This window comes from Octodon degus, unplaced genomic scaffold (genome assembly GCF_000260255.1).
Source record: "Octodon degus isolate 3935 unplaced genomic scaffold, OctDeg1.0 scaffold00211, whole genome shotgun sequence".
Lineage (NCBI taxonomy): Eukaryota > Metazoa > Chordata > Mammalia > Rodentia > Octodontidae > Octodon > Octodon degus.
The window spans coordinates 4013219-4025346 of NW_004524787.1; the positions used below are offsets into that span (position 1 = coordinate 4013219).

The 12128-nt window shown below is 37.0% G+C and overlaps 1 protein-coding gene across 3 annotated transcripts in view; it reads left to right on the forward strand.

Annotated features, from left to right (window-relative positions):
* The window catches only part of Heph (hephaestin), a 139198-nt gene extending 128263 nt beyond the window's left edge, over positions 1–10935 (forward strand). For all 3 annotated transcript variants that reach the window (XM_004644816.2, XM_023705019.1, XM_023705017.1), the window contains 6 exons: positions 626–732; positions 1927–2152; positions 4913–5052; positions 5963–6125; positions 9111–9155; positions 10289–10935. In XM_004644816.2, coding sequence (XP_004644873.2) covers positions 626–732; positions 1927–2152; positions 4913–5052; positions 5963–6125; positions 9111–9155; positions 10289–10521 — 914 coding nt within the window. In that variant the 3' untranslated portion in view covers positions 10522–10935. The remainder of the gene's footprint in view (positions 1–625; positions 733–1926; positions 2153–4912; positions 5053–5962; positions 6126–9110; positions 9156–10288) is intronic.
* Positions 10936–12128: the final 1193 nt, after the last annotated feature.

The window sequence follows — 12128 nt, forward strand, 5'->3', positions numbered from 1 at the left end:
TTCCTAACAGATTCAAGTTTGCTTTTTTCTTTTTGGTGTTGGTGATTAGCCTCAGGCCCTCATACATGCTAATCAAGTGCTAAGTCAGTGAGCTACACTCCTAAATCAACAATTTGAGTTTTTCAGATGCTATCAGCACAACAGTCAAATGATGCATATTAACTGATTGAAAGATAAGGACTGGAGTTTAGTAAAAAGGGAGGCCTGGTTAGACATAACTATTTAAGATATGTCAATATATGGATCACAGTTCATGTCATAAAAGTAACTTAAAGTTTCCATAGAGAAAGTCTGGAAATAAAGGAGATTTAAAAAAACATTTTTTTTTTGAGGTAGGAGCTGAAAAATACATTTAAAATACAAGATAGGAAGGATATTAATAGCAGAACTTCTTTACTAAAAGATTGACCCTAAACCTTTAAAAGTGGAAATACAAGTTTAGAGAATGTATCTGGAAGAATTTTCTTTTCAAAAATTCAAAAAATAAAATGGAGACATGTGGAAAAGATGGAAGTTAAAAGTATTAAATTTTCTGTGCCTCCCATCATAGCATTTTGTGGATACCTGGATGTTGCAAGAAATTTCTGATGTGGTTCAACTTTTGTATCTTGATTGTCCTTCCTAGGTGAGGTACTCACTTACCAGTGGAACATCCCAGAGAGATCTGGCCCTGGACCAAATGATTCTGCTTGTGTTTCCTGGATCTATTATTCTGCAGTAGATCCCATTAAGGTAAAGTTGATGTTGGCTGTTTTGAGGTGGGTCTCAGAAATAGACAAACTGCCTAAAAAATTAACCTAGCGAAGAAATGTAATAAGAAGCCTAGGCTTAAGATATTAAAACCTAAAATAGGGGGATAATGTGTCAAATGCTAGGCTCATTTCAGTAGTTGGGAAGAGGAATGAAGGCAATGCACAGCAAAAAATATTTCTCCTGAAAATTTTCTACCTTGTATATTCTTTTGACTTCCATAGGATAATATACTATCATTCGAAAAACTAAAGGATGATTGTTACAAGATTGGAATTCTAGTTAATTTGGCTCTAACTTCCCTTTAGAATGACTTAAAAATGCAGACTGCCTCTACTTCCTCTTCTGGAAAATGGATTTATCTATTTAGCCTAATAAGTCATGAGCAGTCTTTTTAAGCTACAGCAGAGATTCTTTTTTTTTTCTTTTTTTGGCAAAGCTTTATTCCAGGGGGACTCAGTCATCATGGCAGCTAGAATGTTGTTCAGCTCTGCATGCTTCCTCTCCTTGTGGATGTGTGTCCCCACACTTTTCCTGATGAACCTGAGGGGGTGCTTGTCTTTGGAGACCTTGAACAGCTCCATGGCACTCTGCTCATAGGGGTGAAGCTGCACACCTCCTATCATGTCTCTTTATTATAATTTTTTATTTTATTGGTACAATTTTGATACACATAATGACCACATTTATCATAGAGAATTTGTTCCTGTACATAACAAATCTTGATTTTTCTTTTTATCTCAACTCCCTCAGCAACCATTTGTTGTCTACTACATCTTGGACCTTTCACTTGGTGCTTGGAAGTATACAAATGTTAAGATACATTTCCACTTTCAGAACAGATGGACTAGTTGAACAAGAGGAGTCAAGAAGTTATCACAATAGAAGATACTTGTATTTCGGCCTTGCAAGCCAGTAGATATGGAATGTAGAGGAGAGAAAGGATTTGTGGGCAGAAGGAACAGTATCAAAAAGCATTGATGAATGTTTGGCATAGCTAAAACATAAATTATATAGGACATCTTATCTATGCCCAAATGATTGTCGGGATTGTTTCAAATAACATACAGCAGTAGGGTGCTTATAAATGTAAGGCTATGATGAGGTGTGGAGGGACACAGTGATCTGATTCCTTGCAGAGCACTGCCATTCTTTCCTTCTTTCTTCTTTCTTCAGGACCTATACAGTGGCCTAGTAGGGCCCTTGGTTATCTGCCGAAAAGGCATACTGGAACCCCATGGAGAACGAAGTGATATGGATCGGGAATTTGCCTTGCTGTTTTTGATCTTTGATGAGAACCAGTCTTGGTATCTAGAGGAGAATGTGGCAACCTATGGGCCCCAAGATCCAGGCCGTGTTAAACTACAGAATGAGACTTTCTTGGAGAGCAATAAAATGCATGGTATATAGATAAAGAAACTACTGCTTTTTCAAAGACGTGTTCACTGGTTGGTTGCATGAGGATGTCTGACAGATCCATTACTGCCTAAAGGGGCATGATTCTGAAAATGATGGAAAGGTTGGAAGTAGAATGAGGATGAATTGGAAATATCCTTATTGTTGTACATTTATAAACACAAAGCAAATATCTGATCCACATTAGATTAGGTGCTCAATAGTACACTGACTCTATAATGTGATTGTGACACAAATTTTTAATATATTAGAGAAGGCAAATGGACCTTTATGCTCTATATCCTTTTGTTGCAAAATACTGAGTTTAGTCTTATTTTATTTAATTACCATTCTGAATATTAGGTATATGCTTTTCCAACAGCATATCTGGTTTTAAAATAAAATTTAAAGGGAACCAGGGCTCAATAGAATAAGTGCTTCCCTGGAAAGCACAAGGGCCTGAGTTCAATCTCTGGTTCCACCAAAAAATAAATAAATAGATAGATAAATAAATAATTTAAATTTGCAGGTGGAATAACTGGAGCTGGACCATGGGAACCATAGCACAGTGGTTAAATCTCTAGCACCAAGAAATAAAAAACATATAAATGAATATTGCAGAAGAGAGCCTCATGAAGTAACATATAGGCTTTATGCCAGACATAAGGATGAATATATTGATTCTTGAATAGAGGGAAATTGTGTATCAAAAGTTCCCTTTGGCCTAGTCATCTGGGTAGCTTTTCAAAAAGAAGAGAAAGTCTCAAACAAGGGAGAGAGCTTAAGTGCAGTGGAATGTATGAAGTGATCTCTCATAACCCCTTCTACTTCAAAATTTCTTTGATCTGAGAATAAGGTGCAGCGTTGATAATGACTCTAATGGAACTCAGAAGTAGTATCTCATTATTCCACAGATTTTTAGCTATTTCAACTTTGAGAAATGAGTGATTCACATTAGAACAGATGATTCACAAAGTGCATTTTCTAAGCTTCTGTCAAATGAGAGAAATAAATGGACAAAATGGAATGAGGGCACAGTTAGGTCCTTCTAATGCAGGAGTTTGACTAATGCCCATTCATCTTTTTGTTTAGGCATCCATTCATCCAAACTTTTCAGGCTTCAGTCCACCTACTATATCCGCCCAAAATGTATTTGTAAGGACTTATCAGAGTTCTGGCACTAAATATTTAAATATAAATAATTTTGATATGTAAGAGGCAAATAAATAACATTCTTCCCTTCTTAATTCTTAAATTCAAAGATACTTATGATCAAATGTGTGTTTTATTACTTGAAAGGCTAATTGAAATCTTAATTTAGTTCTAAAACTAAATGTGTTTGCTCATACTCCTTTGTAATAGAAAGATATTTTTACTTTGTCATTGACTTAAATGGATAGTATCTTTTGCCTTGACACAGGCATTCTTACTCACAATGAAATAATGAGTTAATTTGCACCCAATTCTGTGAATAGACTTATCAGGAAGGGAAAAAATCCAGAAGGGGCTGATTTGAGCAGGTTGTTTCTTCTGCCAAATTCACAATTTAGTGGGAATAGTCAAAGAGAAGACTATAAATGTACCTTACGTTATTTTCCCTCTTGAGAATAGAGTAGACTTTGTCTTTCCTTTGTAAGAAAATAAATAGTGGGAGGAAATTATTCTGGATTAAGATTCCTCAAGTCCAGTGCCAGTGTGAATTAAACAGCAATAAGTACTTTGATGTATTTGGAAGACAGGATGCATTCTGGGGAAAGATAAATGGTGAGATCCATACATTAATAACATTAATTACATAACTGACAGTTTTACAAAACACTTGTTGTAGAGTGAGGTACCTTGATTATTCTAAAAAGAAGATACAAGGAAGCTATAGTACTATAGTACACACATTTATTTTTCTGCCTATTTGGATATACAAGCTTCCATATTAGTTTTTACTTTTCAATATTTAAAAAAATCTTTTATTTATTTAGTACAGGGTCTCACTATGTAGCCCAAACTTGTAGTGCTCCTCTTGTCTCACCCTTGCCAGCATTGGGATTTCAGGTGTACACTACCATGCCTGGTTTTGGTGGCCGGCACAGAAGCATGGCATGCAGTACCAGGAACTGAACCCAGGTCCTTTTTCTTGCCAGGCAGGAGCTTAGACTGCCAAGCCATCACCCCAGCCAGATCTTACAAATGTTAAAAGATAGCTAAACTTAGAAACCAATTTTTGGTATGTTTCAATAACTTTTGTGCCAATAGCACTGGAGGACTTCAGAGGTGCAAGGAGCTGTAAGAAATTATAGATATGGAGAAGAGATAGGTGATCAGGATAGTTTTCTTGGGAGAAGGGAAGATTTGATTGGGTTTTGAAAAGATGGATAAAAAGGCAAAGTTTCTGGGAAGAAGTTTCAATACAAAAGGATGCACATAATATGCAGAGACTATTTGGAAGATAGTGGTGAAATTATTCTAACTGGAATAAATGTTTTGAATAGTAGGAGTTAGGTCTTGGAAGGTGGTTTTGAGTTATAGAATCATGGGCTTGAACCTCAGGGGAGAAGAAAACTATTGAAGTATTTTAAGCAGCAGAATAACATGGTCAAATTAATTATTTAAAGACATAACTCCAATGTGAAAGATAAATTGGAGAAAGATAAATGGAAAAGGAATAGGCATAGGAGCATATTGCTATCATCAGAGATATTGGGAACCAGACCTAGGACAGTTGTGAAGGTCAATGTAGGAGAGAGATATGAGACATTTTCTTCTTTTATAGCCATCAATGGGAAGCTGTATGCCAACCTCAAGGGTCTTACCATGTACCAAGGAGAACGAGTGGCTTGGTACATGCTGGCCATGGGCCAAGATGTCGATGTACACACTGTCCATTTTCATGCAGAAAGCTTCCTCTTTCAGGTAAGCTGGAAAGTGGTTTGAGCTCCTTAGAGTTGATTAAAGGACCATTGAAGAAGAAAAAATAGTAAAGAAGAAGAGTGTCTGTCTACTCTATGGGGCATTCACCTTGGAATTCTAGCCTGGCTATATATACCAAGGTCAGTCACCTCTCACTCTTAGCTTTCTCTTCTCACATGGATGAGAATGGCTTATTTATAGGGTAAGTAGATTGAAGGAATCAACGTCATTTGTTCTCAGTGAGCAATGATCCTAAGAGCAAGAAATTTTACGCCATAGAATCTCTGGAATATAAGCGATTGTAAAAAGAATTTCAATTCAAGGAGCTACATGGAACAATAGGTGGATTTTAAAGAACATTTAGCCTTAGGAAAAGAGCATAGAGTTGGAGGTTGTGATAGGGACTTAGAGATGTAGGAGTGGTGATAAAGGTAGTGGCAATAGGAAGAAACTAAATTGAATTCACTTCTAAAGGAAATATGCGCTCCTTCTTACATTTAAAATATGTAAGAAGGAGCACATATTGCTGATGTGGGCAGCACCTTCGGGACATGGCTAATACACTGCCATAAAAGCTTAGGCCAAATTTTCCAAATGTGAAATTGTCCAAATTTTAGCATGTGAAAAAATAAAAGGAAAAGCTATAGAGATACTAATTTTTAGCTCCCTAAAGGAGTCTATACAATCTTTTACTTCAGAAAAATTTCAGAAAAATTAGGAACGATTCATCCACCGATTCAATTCATGTAGATAGGTCTTAGGAGAAATGAAAAAATGGATGCTCAAACATGCTATCTGATCTTGGAATCACATATCCCTGGTGTGAACACCATAGACTTTAAGTTCCTGTACAGCTGTAAGATTGTCACTATGTGCTTCATTTCCTCTGTCCTACTCCCAATCTATTTCACAGAATGGACAGAGCTACCGGGCAGACGTTGTGGATCTGTTTCCAGGGACCTTTGAGGTTTTGGAGATGGTGGTCAGTAACTCTGGGACATGGCTAATACACTGCCATGTGACTGACCATGTCCATGCTGGAATGGAGACCCTCTTTACTGTCCTTCCCCCAAAAGGTAAGACCTAATTCACTGAGATAGGTCATTTTTATCTAAGCCAATAGAAACCAGGTAATACCAAGAAATTTCTTATACTTATTTTGATCCAGAAGAACTAGGTATTAATATAGAGCATAGCCCCCCTCTAGGAATTCTCCATAACATTATTCATCATTTTCTATTGCTGCTCTGAAGCCTGCATCTCTTTCATTTGTTTTAATACCTGTTGGGCTCATGTGGTCTGACATCCTGAAACTGGTTGAGCTCAATACTTAGTACAAGTTTGTACCCTTTGAAATAAATTTAAGTTATATACAGATCTATTATTTAGAGCATAGTAGAAGCATTGAAGGAATGCATTGTGCTGGGGATGAAACCCAACTTTTTACTAAAACATGCACTCTACCCCAGAGTTGCACCCTCAATCCCTAGTGAGTCCATTTTCAAAGAAAAGAAAAATAATTCCAGTGGTTGCTCTGTTACCTTATGTGTTTAGTAAGGGTTTTAAAAAGCAGTTGTTTATACCTCATCAAAATTTAGAAACACAATAAAACAAAATAAAAAAATAGAAATACATATTGACTTTTAATACCTGCTTGTCCCAGACTGAGTTGCAAACAAAAGTGGAAGAAACATTTCTCTTAAAATTTGTATAGGGAAAAGTAATAACTGGGAAATTTCTATACTGATTACCTTTATTCTCCACTGAGCATATAGAAAGGTAGATTGAGCTGGCCTTTGTGTCATTGGGGCATTAAATGATTAAGTACTTTACTTCTTGATCCTCTCAATCCAAGTCTAGCTCACAGAATTCGTTCTTTTCCAAGAAGTCCTATAGGAGTTTTGGGTATACAGAAAAATCAAAGTTGGTTTTTCTTTCCTCCATGCTCTTTAAACTTCCATACTGCTTGAAAAGAAGGTGTTATTAAAGTAAGTATTCTAAGGTTGTCAAACACTGACTTTATTAGAAAGACTGGAAAGTGAGAAGATGGAAAATATAGTTGTTCTCTCACATAGCCTTAACAAATCAGGACAGAGAATACAAATACATTTACTGTGAGGGAATGGGCATGGGAGCTGGAGCAATGATTGAACTTGATTTCTTACATCATTAGAAGAGTTTTGTTTCCTGGCAACTAAGAATGCAACAACTTGAGCTGCACTTATTATTCTAGCATTATTCCCTAATATCCACATGTGCTATTCTATCTGTTCATAGAACAAAACTGATGTCATCAAGGTGTTATAGACTTAGGACAATAGGTTGCCTTCATATATTATAATAAGCCATCTCAAATATGAGTCGTTCAAAATATGAGACCATCTCTAGTACACATCACTGAGGCATTTTCATGAGTAAGGACATCTTAAATATCCCTATGACAACGAGCCAGCCCATAAACTTTATCTGTTTTTCTGTCCTCTTAAATCTCACTGTACTTTAATTTTATATGGCTCTAACTCTATATGTATGAATAGGACAATCAGAAGGAAGAGTTGAAGATAGACAGGGAACAAAGTACTAATTGTTAGAACACAGTTGTTTATGAGGCAACAGAGATGACAGGGCTATACTTCAATTAGTGTAAGACTAGAGGAAAGTCCTCCTACTGTAAGAAGAGAGAAGACAGAAAAACTAAGGAACAGTGTCTAGGCTTGTGGGAGCGTGTTATGAGACAGGTCGAAAATTTTTAGTTCATCTCTATTTCCTCTGTAATGAAGTACATACAGCCATTTGCTGAGAGTGAAGTATGATAAAAGGCTTCAAGAAAATGGGCAAAAGCTTACAGTAGACACTGTACAGAATGAAAAATGAAGTAACTATTGCCAGGAAGCATTGAAGATTTAGTTTAAGTTGGACTTAATCTTTCTGATTTTGTGGGTTTTCTCTGGAAGTACTTAGAATGTCAGACAAAATACAGGGCAGGTGCAGTTACTGTGGATGCAGTACCTTGCATTATTCATTGTAAGTTAGTAATTGAAGTGATAGACCATGGAGTTTGACGTCTCCAGGGAAGGAAGAAAAGACATGATGAAGCTGAAGTTTCAGGAAGAGTGGAAGTTTTCAGCAACTACAGATTTAATGAACAACAAATAAAAACTAATAGAGTAATAGTGCAGAAAAGATAGGAAGTTATTGTTAGATTTTTATCTGTGAGGTAGAGTGATATTGAATAATACATCCAATGTGTTAGTGGGAGTTATTGGTAGAATTGGAGTAAATGTGTGAGTCATTAGAGTTAAGAGTTCCAGACACTGAGGCTTGAGTGTTGAATGGGTCAGTAATCATGGTGGGAACTTAGGAAGACTGAGACAGGTACTAAAGACTGAATAAAGAGAAAGTGTGAAGGGAACTAGTAGATAACACTAGCAAGAAGTGCTTTTGACATTTGTAGCCAACTAGTATGAGTTGCAGAAAAGATGGAGCTTTATGAAAAGGAGAGGAACAAGGTATGGTGAGAGTTTAAGTGAGACACAGCTCAATCTCATTAAAATCAAGAGAAAAACATGTTCTAAGAGGTTGGATGTGTAGAGTAGGTATGATAAGTACCATGGGCTTCTTGAAAGAAAGGTTGGGAGCAGTAGAAAAAAGCAATAATGGTGATAGAGGAGGTACCAAGAAACATATAAGTACTTACAGAGAGGTCACTTACTTTTTAGCCTTCTGAGCCTGTGCTTTTGTCCACATTCTGTGCCCCTAATCAAAATCAGATCAACATACAGATGCGGACTTTGATTGTGAAGTGTGTAATTTAATCTTTACCTTTGCTTTCTATATACCAAGCAGAAATTCCCCCAACCAGGGCCTGGGGAGATGGCTCAGTGGAATAAGCACTTCTCTGGCAAGCGCAAGGGCCTGAGTTCAATCCCCGGTTCCCCCACCAACACCAAAAACAAAAAAAGAGAGAAATGAAATTCCCCAAACCAATGCGAACCTCCCACAGGGAAACTGCAGATTGGTAGGAAACATAACTAAAATAACATCTTGTCTTTTTCCACCAGAATACTTAACAACTGTCAGTACCATCACCAAAGAGAATGCAAAAGGTAGGTACAGACTGGGAAGTTACATGCAGTGTTTGTGTATATATGTTTGTGTGATGCCACTAGCAAATGGGACTTACATAAGTAAAATCTGGGCATAATGATACTACTGTCCTAAGGTTTTTGTAGGATTTCAGATGCCAGGGAGCCAAAGTTTGGCTTTTCCCAACACATTTATTCTCAGTAGCTTCCACTCCCAGCCTCTGGACTCAGGGAAAACATCCTCATCCCCAGTTAGAGGATGATAACTGAGTCTCTTATCTAATGTGTGTGTGAAAAAAAATCTCTAAAACCTGTTGGGTTAGTCATTAAAAGATTGTAGCCCAGATGTGGATTCCTACAAAAAAAAATGTTAACAGAGACCATGTGGTTTTCATTAATTACTTTTATTCTTGTCTTTCCCCTTCATCCTTGGAGTACCAAAGAGTTGAACCTTTGGAACTTACTTTTATGCAATTTGAGAAAACAGAGATTCTTCTTCTTTACTCTCTGGATCCAAATTGTGCTTTCCTTCTCCAACTCATTTGTAACCTGACTAGGAATTTAAAAAAAAATATGTGGTAGTGAAAAAAGGCATTAGAGAATATCTGTTTACTCTGGGAGGTTTTGGCTAGGTTTGGAGAAATTTTAATGATCTGCCCAAGTATCTTGTGAACTGTTAACCAGGGACCAGGATGTATCTGAGAGAACTTAGCAAGAGGCAAAATAATAACTCAGTTGCTAGGACTCAGATTTCATCTCCTTCAACTTTAGCAGCTCATTATTTTATGTATAATAACATTTTACATATGGTGTGCACTTGTGTGCACATATGCTTGTGCATACTTTTATGTGTATATTTATATATGCATACCCACATATTTAATGTACATATACACATTCCTCATAATCTTTCACTTGCTAAAAAGGTTCTTCAAGGGGAACAACCCTCAAAATTGTATGTCTAATAAATCCCAGAAATTTTCCTTATTACAAGCTAAGAAATGGAAGGTGAATTATTATGAGTATAGTAAGTAACAGCACATGAATTCATCCTACTTATATGGACTTGTTCCTGCAGGAGATGACTACAAATGATGACACTTTAGAGTACTCCCCATTCTTGGGTACTTATTTTTCTCTCTCCTCCATTTCAGCAACAATCCTAAGAGGCACTGGAGATGGCAACTTGAAGATGCTTGGCATAAATATCCCCATAGAACATGTGGAGACACTAACTTTTGTTTTAATTGCTGTGGGCATTATTCTTCTTCTTGTTGCTCTGGCTCTTGGTGGTGTGGTCTGGTATCAGCATCGGCAAAGAAAGCTCAGACGAAACAGAAGATCTATCTTGGATGATAGCTTCAAACTTCTCTCTCTCAAGCAGTAATAACTGGAGCATGGAGATATCCTCAAGAAGCAAACATGAAATGTACTCAAAGGCTACCACTGTGTCAAGGACTAACAGCTATCTCTATTATCAGAGGGTCATGGGTAGTGAAGAGGCAAAGACCAGAATCAAAATTATCTGGGTATTTCTTCATTTATTTATTTATATGGAAATTATATGCTCTCATTCTTTCTGTCATTTCTTTGCTACACGTTGAGATCTGGGACTGAGAGTGTCCCCTGGAATTCCTATACCACAAATTTCAACAGCTATGTCATACTCAAGGAAGATTTGAAAATTTCTAGAAATGGATCCTTCTAACAAGTAGAATCTAAGAAAAGAAAACCTTATTAATTAGGTTTCTGTTACTTTCCAGGATCTAGAACTTTCTAGGCAAGTACCATTTGAGGCCAAGAAAATCGACAACTAAACTAAGGACTAAAAATCTAGACATGATGGTGAATTGGGGGTAGGGTGGGAATTTGGGAATTCAGATTTTATTTTGAATCTCTTTGGCAGTGGACTATTTTGGAAAAGTGAGTAGATGGGTTGTTGGTGCTGTGTGTACCTACAACTTCTTGAGCTAGAAACACTTAAGAAAGTCAGTTCTTTCTGCTCTTACGCAGTGGTACTGATGGGCATCTTAGATGACTTCTCCATGTTTGAGGCAGCAAATTCTGTCCATTAAAAACTTGTTAGAATATTCAAAGACAGAACTTGGTGATTTTGACTATCCCTGTGGCTTCTGAGAGACTCCATTTCAAACCAGCCTCTCAAGGTTAAATTGGGAGTAAAGTATGGAACTGTCTCTCCAGTGTGAAGCCTGCAAATCTGTGTTGTGGAAGCTATCCCAGAGGAAACCGTAAATATTTACTGGGTAATCACCTGAAAATGGATCAATCTCAAGGTGACAGAAGTTCTGTGATTATAAAAAAAAATCAGAGAGGGATACAAACATAAGATGAGATTCATGCCTGTCCACTGGGCAAGGAGAGTTGAGAACATATCTGCTGACCCTTTCTTCCTGTGGAAATATTTGGAAGGTTTACTTGCTCCTTTGATTATTTCTTTATAGGACATAGTCATCCCTCCTGGTATTTTATAGCAATGTACCTTGCAATGTCATCTGCAAGTTTGAACCTCTTTGAAACCTAGGTTAGAGAACAGAAATATGAGATGGATTAGGCAAGGGGTAAGATGCCCCCCTCTACTGCTGTATCCACAGTACTGTACCTACACAGAAGAAGCACCATAAGGGAGAATAATGACAGTAACAGAAACATGTAGTACATTACACAGCATAGAGCATCATAACTTGATTTAATTTGATGTACCTCAATTCTTTTACAGTGCTGTTCCATTTTACAAGTGAGAAAATAAAGGCACATGAAGATTACATAATTTTATCCATGGCCACTCAATTTGAAGTTGAACAGGGATTCAAGTACTCATCTATTTGACTGCAAATAACTATTCTATCTTTCAGCCTGGAAATCTCCATTAGTCTCCATCCTTCTTACACGTATTGAGTCTTACTTTATTGTCTGTTTAGCAACATTTGTGCTTAATTAGCAACCCCTTCAAGATTACCTATAAAAACCTACATG